Source organism: Bactrocera latifrons, unplaced genomic scaffold (assembly GCF_001853355.1).
Source record: "Bactrocera latifrons isolate USDA-ARS-PBARC rearing strain unplaced genomic scaffold, ASM185335v1 scaffold_1, whole genome shotgun sequence".
Classification (NCBI taxonomy): domain Eukaryota; kingdom Metazoa; phylum Arthropoda; class Insecta; order Diptera; family Tephritidae; genus Bactrocera; species Bactrocera latifrons.
In genome coordinates, this window is record NW_017534407.1 from 3,911,785 (window position 1) to 3,930,181 (window position 18,397).

An 18,397-nucleotide genomic window follows, 5' to 3' on the forward strand; every position below is an offset into this window, starting at 1 on the left:
TTTGTATACTCTTGTTCAAATTCGATTTACCAAGGTGTTAGACAAAAGAAAGCTTTTCGTTTACCTTTAGTTTGCGTGCACGTTTCGTTCTATTTTCATGCTTTTGCTGATTTTCGCATTTCATTTAAATTTTGTGTGTTTTTTTTTCTAATTTATTGTTTGCTTTTCTTTTTGTTGCCATTTTTCTTCCACCACTTGTGCCACAATAATTCAATTTCCTTCGATATTTTAATCTTTCGTTCTTCAATTGTAACTTGGCAATTGGTTCGTTTCGTTCGCTTTTTTCCTGACGCGTTTCAATGCAAAACAAATTAAAAAATTGAGTCGCATAGTTTTGTGTGAAAATAAAGATGAAGAGGCGACAATACAAAACGGTTTGCATAATCATTTGTCTTCAAATAAATGCGTCTAAAAGTACATATATACACAGATTAGTACGTACAACAAAAAAAAAGAGTCGCCCAACAATTTTAAGAGGTGCATATATTATTTTGTGGATGTTTGTACTTCTCGTGGATAGATATTAGGTTGTCAAAAAAGTCTTGCGGTATTTTTATTGAATTTTCAATTGTTCATAAAAATTTTTTTGATGACTCATGCCTAGCTCTTGACCGATGCTACGGCTGCTACTGTGTCGGTCTCTTTCGATCAATTCAGCGATTTTATCGCAATTTTGACGACAGGCCTTCCAGAGCGTGGCGCATCTTCGACCACCTCTACACCAGAATGAAAACGTTGAAACCATCGTTGTGCGGTGGAAATGGAAACTGTATCGGGTCCCTAAACTGCACAAATTTTATGAGTATTGGCGGCTTCAGATGCATTTTTGTCTTTATCGTAGTAGTACTGTAAAATATGCCGTATTTTCTCTTTATTTTGCTCCATGTTTGGAGCAAACTTAAAAGAAAGAAACGACAATCAATCAAACACGTGTTAGCGTGTGAAATGAGCTATCCAAAAAGGTATAGCGTGACCCGAAGCGAGGAATAAAACTAGAACTACGCGCTCTCAGCGCCAACTAGCGCAAATACAGCAAGACTTTTTTGACAACCAATATATCTGGTAGACGCTCGGTCACTATTTACCATCTAACTTCGACAGAATTTCGAATTCCCATTCCTTTGGGGACACATTCTTTGAAAATTTTTAGAGAGATTTAAGCAAAAAAAATTGATTTTTTGATGTTTCTAAACTTGTTGATGTTTCCTCAACTTAATGGTTAATACATACATACATATAATCTAAAACTTCAGACAATTTTGCGGAAGGAAAAATGCCAAAACAACACGTTACTACTAGAGATCACTGCAGACGTCATTAGATGAACGAAATGCACTTTGAATTTATTAATTTATCCTTTTTATTTGAAATCATTTTTACAATACACATCATATGTCAAAGAACAATTGGACGGCAGGCCAGTGAAAATATTTTAATTTATTTGCGGTAGTTTATTGCGCAGGTTGGGTGAGGTTGGCGGCAGCAGCGCGGTCATTTATTGAATGCAACTTGAAAATTGCACAAAGCATTACATTGCAATTGCATTTCAAAGATACTAAATCAAACGCTCATTCAACGCAGACAAGCAGTATGCTAATAGTTTACACACATATGTATGTAAGACTATACAAACATATACATGTATAGGTGTAAATATGTATGCTTGTAAAATTGCACTTTCCACGATTTCAAACGCGGACTATCTTAATGGAAGAAGTGCACACACTTGACTGATTGAAACTGCTCAAATGTTTGTATATGTATGCGTATGTAGATATGTAAATATGCATGTGTGTTTGCGCAAATATTATCTGTATGAATATCTGCTAAGCAGCAAAACCTATTCAGCCAATCAAGCATTTCTTTGCCGTTAGTATTTTAATTAGAACACAAGTCAAGGATCAAAATGCAATAAAAGGCGCGAAAAACAAGAGAAAGTGCGCATGCATTTCCCCAACCAATTGTTCAACTCATACATACTTCATTTTCATTACACATATTTCAAGAAGTGGAGCCAAGAGCAGGCAACCAAACCAGACCAAACAAGTTGATGTTCCCACACAATCAACTGCATGAACCAATAAAGTATATGTAAGTTTAATTGTGCAATAGTAACGGTTTCAGCGAAATAAGCCTTTAATATAATAAATATTTATATGTGTATGTATGTACATCCATCCCGCTGCTAATCCAATTAAATTCAGAGCGACAAGGCGCTGGAGGTGGCCTCTCGAGTTGTGTCGTACGGCGGGCGGTTGGTTAGCAACTGGCCATTTCAGAACGCAGTCGCAATCAAAAGACATATTGCGTTCGCGAAGGCAAGGCGCATTGTGGTGGGTGCACATCTTCATCATCCACACTCAGCAAATATACAAATTTGTACATATGTATGTACTTAGTCACTGACTAGTTTGCAAATTGCAAAACAAATAATTCAACATATGGACGACGGCGCATTTGTGTGCCCCACTTGCATCTACAAAGCTATAGGAAAGAATAATAATATACTGTAAACAACAACACATTGGAAATGTGTATTTGGAGAGATCATGTGAAATGACAATTTATGCCATTTGACAGAGCTAATACGGGGATAAGTAAATCACACGTGGAACAGCTGTATATGTATATTGATTTGCAAATTTGTTTTAGTATACATTGTGACAAAAAAAAACACCCGGAAATTGTAAATTAATTCCCCGGGTAAAAGATATTTCAAAAAACTGAATTTGGCTAAGTTTGAAGGATTGGCCTTAATTACTGTGTCAAATATGAGCACGATCTGTCAGCAGTTTCTTTCAGCATGCCTCATTCTAGACGAGCTACGACTTCTTCAACTGATGAAAATTGAAAAAAAATAGTGATGGATAATGGAGCTTGAACATAGTCAAGAAGTGTTTCAATAGAGCTTGACATCTCACGCGAGTCCTTTTCAATGACTTTTGGATAAAGTTGAATTTTTTTTCAAAAGTAATACCGTAACCATGTCTGTTTGCACATGCTTCATCGTGCGAATCCTAATCTCACATTCATGGCGAGCATTATAGCTGCCCTTGAGACATGGGTTTATGAGTTTGACATACAAACAAGTCAACAATCATCGGAATGGTGGGGAAAAAACGAGCCGAAACCAAAAAAAAACCACGCCAAAGCCGCTCAAAAATTAAGGTGCCTTTTTGATATTCGTGGTTTGGTGCATCATGAATTTGTTCCGTAGGGATAGACGGTCAACAAGAAGTCTCCGCATGACACTGGTGACCTCTTTGCATGCCCACCAACCCCACTCATCTAACACCTCTCCCCTTTGGCCCGACTGCGACGAAACAGAACGTTTCTTGGGACTTCCGTTAGATGAAGTCGACGAGAACTTTTCTAACCCTTACCATCCTAACGGGGACTAGGTACCCGTTAGAAAAACAACAGTTATTTTTGGCCGTATTGAGGATAAAACAAATTTCGCTAAAAGAGCTGAAAACTATCCCAAAAAGTGGTTATGAAAAGTGTTTCGACGACTTAAAAATCGTTGGAATAATTGTTTTACATTTGGTAGGGATTATTTAAAGTCAAAAACAAACTTTTACAAAACGGAGATCTCTTCTGGGCTTGAGGTCAAATTCCTAGGCCTCACATTAGGCTCAACATAACGGTGGAATAGTCATGTGGAATTAACACTGTCCAAAGCCACCAGAGCACTCATGATATGCAGACGCCTGGCCGGTGGATCCTGGGGTTACAAGACAAGTATCATCAGGTGGCTGTATACCATGAACGTACGGTCTATTGTCACTTATGGAGGGGTTGCTTTGTCAACGCAATCTTTGGTAGATTTTCAAATGTCGAAGATGTATCTGCGCTTCAGGAGCTTACACCGCTCTCTCTAATGACCATACAGGCATCGAAGCATACCGTTCTGCTAATGGCAGCAAAGGGGTAAAGGGAGGATAATTTCCCCTCAACATATGAAAGCCTTGCCATGGAGCCAGAACCATTCGTTGCGGATGTATCTTTTTGTATGGCAGTTATATGCTAAAGCGATCCGATATCGGTCGGTTTCGGCAAGTGGACAGATTCTTTAAAAGTAAAGTACATGTGCGAAATTTCACATCGATATCTCAAAACTTGAGGAACTGTTCATTGTTTGTGCAGGATTTGTCCCTACCAAACCCACCTAACATTAGTGACGTTTGTAACTTTACTAAGGATGCCGACTTCCGAAAATTAGCATACAAATTAGATGTTAAGTACTATTTCAACAAAAGTAAAACTCATAATGAAAAATACTACTATAAAGGTATAAAACAACTTCCACCATATAGTTACAAAACGTTAAATTTGCATTTGAAATAACTATGTATATTATTACGTAAACAATTTGATGTCGAAAAAATGTTTAGTAAATAACAGGTGTTTCCGTTGTCGCTTATTGACTTTTAATTGCACGCCGTTGTAGGCTGCACTCCATACAAACACACATACATATGCATCTATGGTGTATGCATGTAATATCAAATGTATACTCAAGTGTTTATGAACAATAAACCAAATTAGAAAATATTGTTTTATATAATAAAAGGGCGTTTTTGGAGAAATAAATTTTAGATTATACAGCAGAGCTACAATGAGAAATTAGCATGCGCTATAACATAAGTAAAGTTCGAAGACAATTTGAAAATGTCATCAAATGTTGAGCTTGCAGTTAGCAATACAGCAATTAATTACAGCGCCATCTCTAGTTTCGCTGTTGAAACGTTTACTCCAGAATACAAAATTCAATTATCATTCATAGGTGAAAAAGTTTAATATTATTGATTTTTATTATAACTTGACTAGATAATAACCCGGGACAGATTTCTTGAATATATCTCCTTAAATACAAAAAGTTGTCCATACAAGAACTTGATTTTTTCGGTCAGTTACATGCTATAGTCGTTCGATCTGAAAAATTTCTTCGGAGACTGCACCATTATTTAGGCAATAATCCAAACCAAATTTTTTGAAGATATGTCGCGAAATAAAAAAGTTTTCCATAAACCACTTCATTTTGATCGTTCAGTTTGTATGCCAGCTATGTATATGCTATAGTGGTCCGCTATCGGAGTTTCTGGCAAATTAAATTAACAACTTCTTGGAGAAAAAAACATATTTCGTTGCAAACTAAATATTGGATAGTCGAAAAAGTATTTTCGTATTTCTAACCAAACTTCAACTTATTTTTTTATATTTATACTACCCATTAAACAAATATGTACCATTTTGGTCGACCAATTTTTGGGAAAACTTTCATCAGTCGATATCGAAATTTCCAGTACGGAAGCGAACGAACCATTGTTGTGCCACACGTACTGATACAGCATCGTCTCCGTAAACTACATAAATTTCATTGGTGGCTTACGTGGCATTCTTCCCTTTTTTATACAAAAATTTCAGAATATAGCGAATTATTCATATTTTCACTCATTTTTGAACAGCTGAAACTTTTTTCAACTTCCCCGAATTTAATGAATCTTAAAATCTCACCTTGCCAACACTATATGGCATGACAAAATGTGATTGGTAGCACTCACTGGAGATATACGACTGCAACATCTACTGAAAAAATACGAAAAGACTTTTTCGACTACTCTATATAACCTGTTGAGGGTATAGAGAAGTACAACAATTAATTATAATATTATTCTACCAACCGTTGTAATAAGTATTGGATCATTTTCTGCCTGAAACTAAAATAAATATTTAGTTTATTGTTCTAATTGTTTATTTGCAGTGAAGAAAATTTATTTATTTGATCAAGTTCCATTGATCATCCACTAATGTGAACCAACTATTAAAATACTTGCATACATACAAATGTATATATGTACATACATGGTTGGTATACGCTTATAGCTACATAATAATGCAGTTCAATTCTAGTTTTTATTACAGAAAGAATTTCCCTATGCCTCATTTATTGGCCAATTGCCAAATTAGATGAATAAAGGCAGAACCATTTAACGATGCTTTACTTGGGCAACCGAAATCACTTTGTTAACTGAAATACTGGCACATATTCAATGCATTTCAATGCAGTACCAGTTTGTTTACACACATGCTTAAATAAATTGTGACAAAAAAGTTCCAGGAAATTGTAAATAAAACGCAAAATATTTAATTTTCATTGCAATTTATTTTGTCGCCTTCAAAGTAATTCCTACCAGATATAATACTAAGAAAAATCACATATCAAAAAAATCAAATTCGATCACAGTCACAATCTTTTGCCTTACCACCTACATGGCCGACCGACCGGCATGTCAGTTGTAGCATTTTGAAAAAAAAAAAAAAAACAGCTCTATCGGGAAGAGTCTAACTGGAACGCATTTCATACCCAAAATATCCACTCAATATTTTCATCAGTTTAAGAGGTCGAAGGTCGGCCATGGCAAATCTTCAACGACCTCTCGACCGTCTTTGCAGGCTTTTTACCATTCATAGGCTTCGTTTTTTGTTTTTTGTTTTTTTTTTTTGATAAAACTGAAGCACCATAAGCCTCTTCCAACAATCGCAACGATTCCGAACACGAAATTTGGTTAAAAATACAAAATTTTAGACAAATTCTTTTTTCGATATTTTTATCCATTGTAAAAATAGCAACGCACTACTGAGATGTACCGACTTAAGCAGCGGCTGTAAACAAACTGGTTGACAGATGGCGCCCACTTTCGGCATAGTAATAAACTAGAGTCTTACCAACTTAGCAAAAAACATTTTTTGAAATATCATTTACCCGAAGAATTTAATTACAATTTTTGGGTGCTTTTTTCCTAATAATGTACATGTAGTACGATGAGTGGGCTCAATATATTAATTGTGTGATTCTCGCTTGTTATTCTAATTTTCCAGCTTTGATCGCATTCTCAAAGCTGTTAATAAGTCATGGTGTGAAATTTAAAAATATATACACAAATATCAAATTGCGATAAAAAATTTGGAAAACAATAAATATTTAAGGCAATTTTTTTATCAATCAATGATTTTGGTATTTTTGCATTATATGTACATATATTAGCGTCTCTAAATGCGCATGTGTAAGAGCAGCTGAAATTTTAAATCAAACACATTAGCATTTGACGCGATTCCACTTGCTGCTACAATACTAAGGAATACCCTTTGTATTTTATGGCACATTTGAACATCGTATGTATGTACATATGTAACAATTAGAATGAATGGCAAATTTGAAGCACTTAAAATTGCGAAATTTTCATCAAATAGAAAATATGTGAACTTTGGAATCAACTATGCATTGTATTTTTTCCAATTTTACGGTTCCTTGACGAAATTGACCGAGTAATTTCCTTTAAATAAATACGCATACATACATACCTTAAATTGATAACCAGAAGTAAAGTTCATTATACATTTCAAGGTCCTTCAATATAAAACGAAAAATTGTATTCCAATTTACCAATGATTACCAATTTTAAAAAGCATTTACCACTTAGCAAAAGGTAGCAAAATATTTTCAAGTATTTGGACATAAGAGTGCTGTCCATATTTTCTTTAATATAAGGTACTGACCCCATTCCTGGCCAGGATCGGTGTTAGCTTTTTTATGTTCCAGGCAAAGTGCTTCTTAGAACCGTGATGCCCACCAATAATATCCCTAAAGCACTCAATTTTTTTTGTAGTATTCAAAAGGAATAAAAATTTCACTGATAAAGAAGTATCTTATTATTTTGACTCTAACTCTATGTGCGTATGAAAATTATACATACAGTGATGTGCGATGAAATAGAGCCAGTACTATCGAAATTATTTAAATTAACAAATCATATAAAAATTCACTTTTTTCATTTATTTCTTTAATAGGTTAAAAAGAACAACCTATGAGGCGTATATTAAAAAACAAATTAAACAGCTTAAGTCTAAAACATAAACGAAAAAATTCAAAATTCATTGGTATTTCTTATTTCGGCTGTGACTTGAAATAGAGCCAAANAATAGCACATTTTCACTGATTTCTTAAAAATGAACTCGAAGTTGAATTCAGAAGTAACGGGAAAATATACACAGACGATGTGAGTACTGAACTACAATTAGTTCATAGCATGTTAGATTCTTAAAAAAAATTTAAGTGCAATAATATCATCAGAAAATGTATGGCTTTATTTCATCGCACATCACTGTATATAATTATACCAAAAATGAAAATTAGGCAAAATATTTCTCTATCTAAAAATATGTTTTCAAGCAATTTCTAATTTTGCTAATCAATATTTCAACTCAATTATAGTAAATAACAACAAAAATATTAAAAAGTATACACTCTTGTTTTTGTTTTCTCTTTTCCACGAGCTATATACGCCTTCAAGTATACATTGTAAATGTGTATATATGCAGGTACATCTGATCCATCTATGCTTGCACCTTCTGACTCTGTATTCAAAATTTACCTGTAACCTTAGTGTAAATTAAGCTAAAATCAGGTTTTGTGCATAAAACGCAAACAAAAGATATTGCTCTAAGAAGTTGCAAGAAACAACGGCAGCAGCATCAAAGGCATGTCCGTGTAGCTATATTTACAAGTGACATACTAGCATGAACATACATACATGCGAGAAACTCGATATCTCACTGCAGCAGTTCTGCAAATCCCTACAACAACTATGTGCATATAAATGTGGCAAGCATAATTCACTCGTCGCGGTTACTTCCACAAGTATGTTTCTTTAACGCCTGGCTGATCTCCGGTCTGCTCGCCGAGCAATCATCTGTTGGTTGACTTAAGTCCCTTTACTATTTTATCTTCGATCCACATGTTCGCTGTTGCACATGACGATTGTTTGTTGCAGGAATATTTCTACCTAAATACCTAGAATAGAATATCTGAATACATGTGCATAAGTTTATAAAATCTATTTAGCTTCCCTAGGAAGGAAGCAAATAGACTATTATGGCAAAATTGCCCTCCCTGCATTTACCATTAATGAAGGAAGCAAAACGCAAAATTAATACAAATGCAGACTGTTTACTATTTAGAATATGTTTAAGGCATCATATTTTCAAATATGTATGTAAACTTTTTTTTTTTTTTTTTAATTTTGATAAGTTTTATATTTATATATAAAAATTTGCTTGAACTTTCACAGTCAAACACGCAAACATACTTCACACATACTTGTAACAGTGAATGGAAAACGGAAATTTAAAAATTTCCCGTTTTCGTCACCCTAAAAATGCCAAAAATTAAAAATCTAATGATAAGAGATTATTTTTAATTTATATGTGGGCATTTGATTTTGACGTCTAGTATAAGCAAAATACACAAACTTACGTATTTACACATATAGAAATATAGAAGCCTTCAGTATCCGTGCTTGTGTGATACAAAAAATCTATAAGCGTATTTAATGTATTTTTTGACATGAATTCAGATGTTCAGTGTTATGCGCCAATTTTTCTACTCAGTGGATTCTCACAACATTCTCGCACGCAAATCAGAAAAAGCGTTTAATTTTTCGTGGTGCAGTAAAAATAATAAATATAAAAGAAGAGGCGGAGTGACGTTGTTTCTGGCAAAAAATTAAAAGATCGGTTAAATTTTTATGGTTTTGTATGTATACGTAACATTCATATATTTAAAAGATCGGTTAAATTTGTATTGCTTAGTATGTGTACGGAACATGCATACATTTGAACACTTAAATGTAAATACTTTGGCTTACATTATAACGTACATAATTATGTACGAGATGTGAATATGAATTAAAAAACATATTTAATTATTCACAGACGCTTACTGCGTTTATTAATTCTAATAGTCTAATAAAAAATAGTGTGATTTTGTTAATAATTTTTAAGTTCTTAATTTATTATTCAAAATCCTTCATCATCTCCATCCTTCTCCACGAAATCCCCTGTGGACCCAATACATTTGTGTCAACTTTTTTCCAATCTTCCACACACTGAATAGTCATTGACTAAAAACTATTTCCCCGGTCTTGGTTTGTCGTCATCCGTGGTCGGCCTTCTGTGATTAATTTGTACTAATGAAAAACACCTCCTCGTGACAAGAATTGTTATCGAAGGCCTTTTCCAACATTCTGAATATTTCGCCACCAGAAATTTGATTCCGCACACAAAATTTAATGGAACAAGTGTGTACTAAACACCAGTTATTATTTTGATGTCACATTGGATAAAATAGTATGATCGAGTCTACGTAATCGGAACGGACCCTGATTTTTATCCGGCCAAAAGACTAAACTCGGCAAAATTCTGCAACAACAACTTCTAATATTATGTACTGCTATATGCTATAATGGTTCGAACTAAACCATTTTTTCGGAGATTACACCGTTACTTAGGGCAATAAACCATACCATTTCATGAAGATATCTCGTCAGCTATCGTATCGATGTCTAAAAAACTGACTGACGGACATGGTTAAATCGGCTCAGCTCACCACAGAGATCTTTTACATATTATAGGATTTTCAACGTTTCCTTCTGGGTATTAAAAAACTTGGTGGCAAACTTAATAGCTGATAATTATTATAGACAAATTATTCCTATATAAACTTTGTTAATTATTGTATTTGCTTCAAAGGAAAACCAATAACAAGCAATTTTTCAGGGTTGCGGAAAATGTAACAGGTAGAATATGAGCATACTATACGTGTATGCATGTATGTGCATACATATGTCAAAGCAAATCGTCCATTTGTTTTTCCCTATATGCTTTTAAAATAAACGCAATTGAATGTGTAAAACATTCACTAGAATATACCACATTGCAACTTACCACTTTTAGATTGTTCATCTATTGTTTCCATTGCGTCCATATAACTTTTGTAATATTCCAGCTATTTTATGTATACAATTTGTTAAATAGCTAACCTTCTCGCAGAGAGGTCACGTATTTTTGGATACGAATAAAACACTTAACTTCAATAATTCAACTAAATTCCATAAATGTAAATTTTAAAATGAGCACACATTAGCGTACATTGTACACATAACTGGGTTTGCAGCTGTTGACCGACCGGTGATGGAAAATACTCGTAACTTAGGGGAAAGCAACAAACACCTGGTTTGAAAGTAACACAATTTTTACCAAACGAATACTATTTTAAATAGAAATATTATTTTATTCAAAATCTCACTTATATTATTAGCACCACAAATTGTACTGAGCCACTTCTTTTAAGACACTTCTTTGAAATTTTCGCCACTGCGCGCACAGTTTCAAGGGCGCGCGAAATATTTAAAGCCTTTTGTTCTGATCGTCTTTCCAAATTCAGTTTTCTTTCAAATAACTTTTCTTTTTTTATTTCTTTTCTTCACTCTTTTATTGTTTCAGTTGATAACATTTTTCTGATTTTCTATGCGATGTACACATCGAATAATTTAGAAAAATCCTCATTTTGTATCCCAATGAGAAAATTACTTTTCACCGCCGCATCCGCAAAATTCCAAAGTGAACCGAACATAAAATGCAAAACAACCACAAACAAATACACTGCGACGCTGCGCTACGAATACGGCGAAATTCAAGTGACTGCGGCGCTCTGCCTTCAAAAATTGAACCTCAACGGACAGATAAATGCTATGAAAAAGTGAGGTTACGCTGCGTTCAATTAGCTCTGACGCTGTCAAAGAATGTTTTTATTACTAAAAGATAAGAACGCTCTTTTCTATTGTGCTACTGTTACACAGGGGTCGCTGTGAATTATCTCAAATATATAATATATCAATTTGTTTAATTGTTATAATTGAGAGAAATAACTACAAAATAATTCAATGCAACATGTTTTAATTGCATAACCTACTTCAATATATTATTAAATATCAGTAGGAAAACATTTCAGAAGTCATTAACACAAGGTATTTATAGGTATATATGTGTACCATATATGAAAGTATATGCTTGGAAATAATGTTGTGATACGTTTATATTACTAAATTAATTCATCATAATTATTTATTACCATTTCCATAGGTCTTAGAATGAACAATATTTTCCAACTCGGTATTCGGTTAGCCATCCTTACTACTCGTTGTATTTATGTCACTAGCGTAAACAGCACATCAATGCAACAATACGTCAAACCGTACAACTGACAGTTCTTCAATATGTCCATCAGTATATATTTGTTTGTCAATCCTTCCAGTAGTTCAGAATTAGCGTAATAACTTCGGTTATTATTGTGGAATTAAAACTGAAACTTTTTAATGTAGAATTTTATTCCGTTTCCGGTCGCAGTTTCTAATTTTCAATAACTGTCAAAATTCAAAATGTTGGCACCGGATAAGTATCTCTCTCCAATGAAACAAATGACTGGTGCCGAAGAAAACCGACACTTTTTGCGAGCATTCATACACACATATAGGGACTTGCCAGTGTTATGGGACACTTCTTTACGGGATTACACAAATCGCGATAAACGCGCTGAAGCATATGAACAACTTGTACCCATATATCGCTACCTCAAGCGAGATGCAAATGTCGAAGACGTTAAAAAAAAAATCAACACACTGCGCACAAACTATCGAAAAGAATTGAAAGTTGTGGAAAGTGCGCGACGCAATGGAACCATTCATCATCCACGTTGTTGGACTTTTCTTGAATTAGATTTCCTACGCAACACCGAAAAGTTTCTAGCTGTCAATCCAAGTACACGGGGTGATTCATTTTCCGCCTTCAGTGAGAATTCGCAAACACAATCCTCCTTTCTGGATCCACCAGGTTCCACTTATAATTTTCGCTCCATGATGGGAGCAAACACGGTGCAATCACCTCCCAATATTGCCGAAATGTTCCATAAATCTTTTGGGCACACGCAAAAATTGGAGCCAGATCAAACTCCACCACCGTCTGCACCACAAGTGGCAAGTACGAGTACGTCATCCAATGGGCACTCTGTAAATTCATCAGATTACAATCACACAGGACAACAAGCAGATTCTGTAATTAGCTCAGCAAAACGTTTGCGTTTTTCACCGGCGAATGCCACAGGTGGTACCGGTCAAACGCCAGATGAGTTGCTTAGTATAGCTTGTGACTACCTTTCCAGTACATTTCCTGAAGAGGAATCTATTGCAAGGACCTGGACTCATAAGCTCAAACGTTTACAACGTGAGCAACGTTTATTAGCGGAAAAATTCATTAATGAAATACTTTTTGAGGCGGAATCAGGTACTCTACATCGTGGTTCGGTGCATATTAATAGTTTCGAGCCATTTGTACGTTTTGAAGAACAATCAAGTAATGACCAAGAAAATACCAAATCGCAAAGTCCCAGCGTACATACATCCACCACAACAATATCGCATGACGGTGAAATTAAATCTACTTCGAACGCTGGTGCATCTGAAAACGGCAATGCTACCGTTAATGAAAATGTATACGAAAACTATCAGAACTAAACATTACTTAATTACTTACATATGTATTAAACTAACATGTAAATAAACTTATGTAGTGCTCAATGGTACTTCTATTATCTAGAATTTGTTATCAAAACTTTTTTAATTAAATGAATTTCTCAATATATTTACATACATATAAACTAAAAATAATGTTTTATTAAACAATTATTCTAATGACTAGCAGAGATGTACGTAATTTATTAAAATAAACTATACCGTTACGCCAGTTCTCTCCGTAAGTTTTACATTCATTTTTAGTTGATGCGTTGATAGTTTGACATACTACGAGCACACCACAAAAATGGTGATGCCGCGGCAAACAACAAACTAGCACCAATCATTGGACGATGCAGGATCCACGCAATTGAGGCTATAATTAGTGCAAGGGACAATGATAACATGATATTAGCACCAACGGGGAACTGTGGATCCGGTGCTAAGACAGCGAGGAAAGCAATGCGGCTTACTGGGGGAGCGATATGCAATATTTTTTTTTTATTCATAAATCTTATATTTTGAAAATACTTACACACAATATGTAATAGCTTGGATGTGCACGTAACACCAAAGAACACCAAAACCCAACCCATAAAGCGATAGCCCCATGTAGTAAGTCGTTGCGCGTGATGTTCTCGCTTAAAAACTTCCCCAAGCCCGAGTTCGCCGTTATATACAAGCAGAATATCAACGCCTCGACTGGTTCGATATGGCAATATTTTGTTATTCATCAATTTTCCTACTACAGTGTACTAAAATAAATATGTATTTATATTTGACATATAGCAACTATAATTGTTTCTTTTACGTACCATTTCGCCCTCCATTCCAGCAAACGAAAATAGTAAACGTATATCGCCTATTTCCGGATTAAAAACATCGTTTGTGTGGTAATATAGCCCTAGATGCATTTTAATTGTTGGATCGTCTGGCCTTGTATCGGAAGTCAATTCCACATAGTTTGAAAATTTATTCTTGATTTCGTTACCCAGTTCGTACTTGCCAATGAAGACCGCGTCAGCAACTTGTGTTTGGCTTTCAATAGGAAAGCGATCGGGATTTTGATGTCCCGTTCGTATGTAAAAATTACGGGAGTCAATTAATTTGTCACGCCACTCGGTATAGTAATAGTACGTACGACTTTCTGTTTGCACAGAGGCAACACTTTCCCCATAATTGTGTTCCCTGCGCAGAAAAACGATTATTTATACATATGTATGTTATTCTATAATAAAAATAAATTCTGTAATAAACGTTTTGCAAATGATTTTCATATTTAAACAATATTTGTGTCAAATTCATTAAAACTGATCTCACATTGACTCCTCCACCCATTGAAACATTTGTACCCGACGCTTCAATTTTACGGCAAGAACTTGTATATTGTAGTCTGGTTCTGTAAGTGGTTCTCCAATCACAATAGATCCAGTCATATGTACTATCCGACCATTGTAATTGTATTCCAACTCTTCATTAGGATCCAAAGTTATTGCATCATCAAGTGCTTCATCAAGAGATAAAATTGTGTGCACAGCTCGTCCCTATAATTGCCAAAAATATAAATTTGTTGTTAAATTAACTTAACAAGGTGAATTTACTTCATTCCAGGAGAGTACGCATAATCCTCCAGTAAAAAGTATACAGCCAAAAGTAGCTATTAGCCAATTTGACCGGAATGCCTCCAAAAGCGCCATTACTAAACTCTCTACACACACTTATTTCTCAGAGATAAATGAAACATTTCATCTTAATGTTTAATATAACAGAGCTATATGTTTTCTCTAAAATAAGCGATTATTGCTAATTCTGAAGGCATCTTCTGACAAAATGCGAAATACATTGCAGAAAGACAGGGAGGTCAAACGTGTAACAGCTGATTTTGAATTAGATTCTGAACCAACATGTGACGAGTAGCTGTTTTGCATGTAAATAAACTGTGGGTGAACCGGTGGCATAGATAACGCGGTGGTAGTGTTTGTTTACAATAATTAGAATATTATTCAACCCTTTTACCTAAATAACTTGAAACATAACAAATAGTCTTATATATATCGAACAATATGGTTTTACCTTCAGCGGAAGAACTTGCTGATTTGGTGTTCAAAGAATTTAGGCAATTACCAAAAACTGGAAAGCCCGCCACGAACGAGTGGACAATCCTTTCTGCCATACTAATGCACGATACTGCAAAAGGTACAATTAAAGTCGTATCTATAGGATGTGGCACCAAGTGTGTAGGCAAAAAAAATCTTTGTTGTCAGGGTTTCATCCTAAATGACTCTCACGCTGAAGTACTTGCTAGACGTGCACATCTGCGCTATATTTACTATCTTTTGAAGCGTGTAATAGAACACAGGGATGATAGTATTTTCCAGTGGGATAATGAAAACGTTTGCTTTCGATTACGACCAGAACTAAGTTTTCATTTCGTTAGTACACAGACACCTTGCGGTGACGCTTGTATTCGAAACGAAGCTATTGAGGAAAAAAGTACAAAAGAAGATCGTAATATTAATGATGCGCCCACTGAACCAAAGCAAAAAAAACGAAAAACGAATAATGAAAATAATGAAAAGGAAGGCTATACACCCAACGGCGATGATAATATAGGTGCTCCCTTACAGGAATGTCCGAATGATGCTGTCTACACAGGTGCGAAATTAATAGGTTTAACAGATGAACAGGATGCAATGCAGCAAAAAATCGGCGCCGTAAGAACGAAACCTGGCCGTGGAGACCGCACACTATCTATGTCATGTAGCGATAAACTGGCGCGTTGGAATGTGTTTGGTGTGCAAGGAGCTTTGTTGGACACATTACTAGCGCAACCTATTTATTTTGAAACACTGAATTTTGTTGGAGGTGCAACAAATGAGGAAGCAATCAGGCGGGCAATATATCAGCGCTTTATTGACAACGAATTTAAATCTACCAGGTTTAATGTTCACAAGCCAACAATAAGGTTCGCTGAAACCGTTAAGTTTGAATATGCTGAGAATGACAACCGAAAAAATCCAGCTGCAACTGGTATATCATGGTGCAACATTCCTATAGATTTAAAGTAAGTTAGTTATACCCTGAACAGGGCATATTAAGTTAGCTACGAAGTTTGTTTGTAGATTTAAAGTAAGTTAATTATACCCTGAACAGGGCATATTAAGTAATTTACAAAGTTTGTAACACCCAGAAAGAAGCTCAGTAGATCCATGGCCGTCTGTCATACACATGTTCTTTTTTCCCCAAGAAGCTTCTCATTTGTCGGTAGGACCGATACCGAATCACCATACCATGAACGACCAAAATTAAGATCTTGTATGAAAACTTTTTTATTTAACAAAATATTTTTACGAAATTTGGCATTAATTATTGGTTAAGTATAATTTTCGAACAAATTATTCAGATCGGACCATAATAGCACTGTCATAGACAGTATTCGATTAAAAGCAAGTCCTTATATGGAAAGCTCGTACATTTACCGATATATCCACGACATTTGGGATGTATTATTGTCTAAAGCTTTGGATTAATTTCCGAACAAATTGTTCAGATCAGGCCACTATATTAAGATACAAACCGAACTATCAAAATCAAATTATTGTAATTTTCTTATTATAGAATATTTATATGTATGTTTACAAAATTCGAGATGTCTTACTGTCCAAGGCATGGCAAAGTTAAAACCTCCGAATAAATTGTTCAAATCGAAGCAATTTAGCATAATACATATGTATGTGAAGTAATACATTTTAATTTGTGAAGTGTACTGAAATTAAGAGTTTTATTGTTTTTATTTTTTTAAATTAATGTTAATCCAATAATAATAATTTTGTATCCTTTGTAGACCCTACGAAATCTCAGTAAATGGTCGTAAACAAGGTGTTACAAGAAAAATGTTTGGCACGCTACAAGCTGCAGTAAAAATTAGTAAATACAACCTATTGCTTGAATATGTGGATATATTACGAGTGGAGCCGAAACTGAGACAAAAATATCTAATCGATCACGAAAAGCTTGAAAATTACGAATACCATACATATAAACAATTAGCAAGAGAGTATCAAACAGCTTGGACCATGGCTAAACAAAACTACTTTTCACAATGGACTGAGAAACCACCGTATTTGCTGGCATTTACTTTAAAAATACGCACATTCGATTGAAATATGGTCAAGTCATTTATTTATATGTATAATGTCAATAAATATYGGATGTGTGTATGTATGTAATAATAACTATATTTGTGATACAATTGTTCAACTGTATAAATATTATTATGTACAAATTTTGCTTCCCCTCAGCTGAAATAGAATTAATTTAATTTTTTTGTTTAATATTCGGAACATCAATTAGCAACGAAAAGCTATGTATATAAGTTTCAATATGTTAAAACACACAGACGCTTATATTTTGTTTAATACAAGCTGCTGTGGAATAAGCATGATTTTTTGTTTTTTATTTATCGCAAATTTTTCACATTTAAAAGCACAAATATAGTTGTTTATTTATATTAACTGTGTTCAAATACATTATTTGTTTATATTAACTGTATTCAAATACATTTTTATTTATTTTTTACAATCATCTTTATTATTTATTATGCGCCTTTGCATGGTTTTGATTATAATTATGGCAAACATCGTTAATTATTTATTTCGATTAGTGTGAATTTTTGGTGTTGTTTGGCGTGGATATACTTAACCTCCAAATAAAAAGTTGACAAACGAAATCATTTTGAAATTTCAGTTTTATTGAAATGTAATCAATTTAAAATAGATACAATTTCGTTTATTATATAGACGCTTACGAACGAGTTTAACAAATAAAACTAAGCACATACATGCATAAAAATATTCGTAAAATAGAAATAACACAACTCCAAAGGACGTTAACGAAATTATTAAAACATAAAAAATTCTACAGAAATATAAAATTAATATTCTTACAAAGTCATCATCATAAAAGCATAAAAATTAATAAAATAATAAATC

General features: G+C 34.2%; 4 protein-coding genes across 7 annotated transcripts in view; 2 read left to right on the top strand and 2 right to left on the bottom strand.

The window, feature by feature from the left end:
- The window catches only part of LOC108965255 (protein ECT2), a 38,504-nt gene extending 26,938 nt beyond the window's left edge, over positions 1-11,566 (bottom strand). Inside the window, exons 1-2 of one of the 4 annotated variants that reach the window (XM_018927528.1) lie at positions 11,147-11,565; positions 10,786-11,070 (exon numbers count right to left, since the gene is read on the bottom strand). In XM_018927528.1, the coding sequence (XP_018783073.1) occupies positions 10,786-10,825 (40 nt within the window). In that variant the 5' untranslated portion in view covers positions 10,826-11,070; positions 11,147-11,565. Of the gene's footprint in view, positions 1-10,785 lie in introns of all 4 variants that reach the window. The other 3 variants (XM_018927537.1, XM_018927553.1, XM_018927544.1) reach the window with 3 other exon arrangements.
- A 582-nt stretch (positions 11,567-12,148) lies between these two features.
- LOC108978412 lies at positions 12,149-13,432 on the top strand. Its single transcript, XM_018948682.1, has one exon. It carries the CDS (start codon positions 12,279-12,281, stop codon positions 13,407-13,409), a length of 1,131 nt encoding a protein of 376 aa, XP_018804227.1. The 5' UTR covers positions 12,149-12,278; the 3' UTR covers positions 13,410-13,432.
- A 150-nt stretch (positions 13,433-13,582) lies between these two features.
- On the bottom strand, positions 13,583-15,235 carry LOC108978420 (transmembrane protein 43 homolog). Its single transcript, XM_018948695.1, has 5 exons — positions 15,008-15,235; positions 14,727-14,950; positions 14,222-14,594; positions 13,942-14,161; positions 13,583-13,878 (listed from the first exon to the last, which is right to left on the bottom strand). Exons 1-5 carry the CDS (start codon positions 15,101-15,103, stop codon positions 13,667-13,669), a joined length of 1,125 nt encoding a protein of 374 aa, XP_018804240.1. The 5' UTR covers positions 15,104-15,235; the 3' UTR covers positions 13,583-13,666.
- Positions 15,236-15,318: 83 nt separating this feature from the next.
- Positions 15,319-17,890, top strand: LOC108978403 (tRNA-specific adenosine deaminase 1). The gene is made up of 2 exons (XM_018948669.1): positions 15,319-16,470; positions 17,251-17,890. The coding sequence occupies exons 1-2, from the start codon at positions 15,470-15,472 to the stop codon at positions 17,567-17,569; spliced, it is 1,320 nt and encodes a 439-aa protein (XP_018804214.1). The 5' UTR covers positions 15,319-15,469; the 3' UTR covers positions 17,570-17,890.
- The last annotated feature ends 507 nt before the right edge of the window (positions 17,891-18,397 follow it).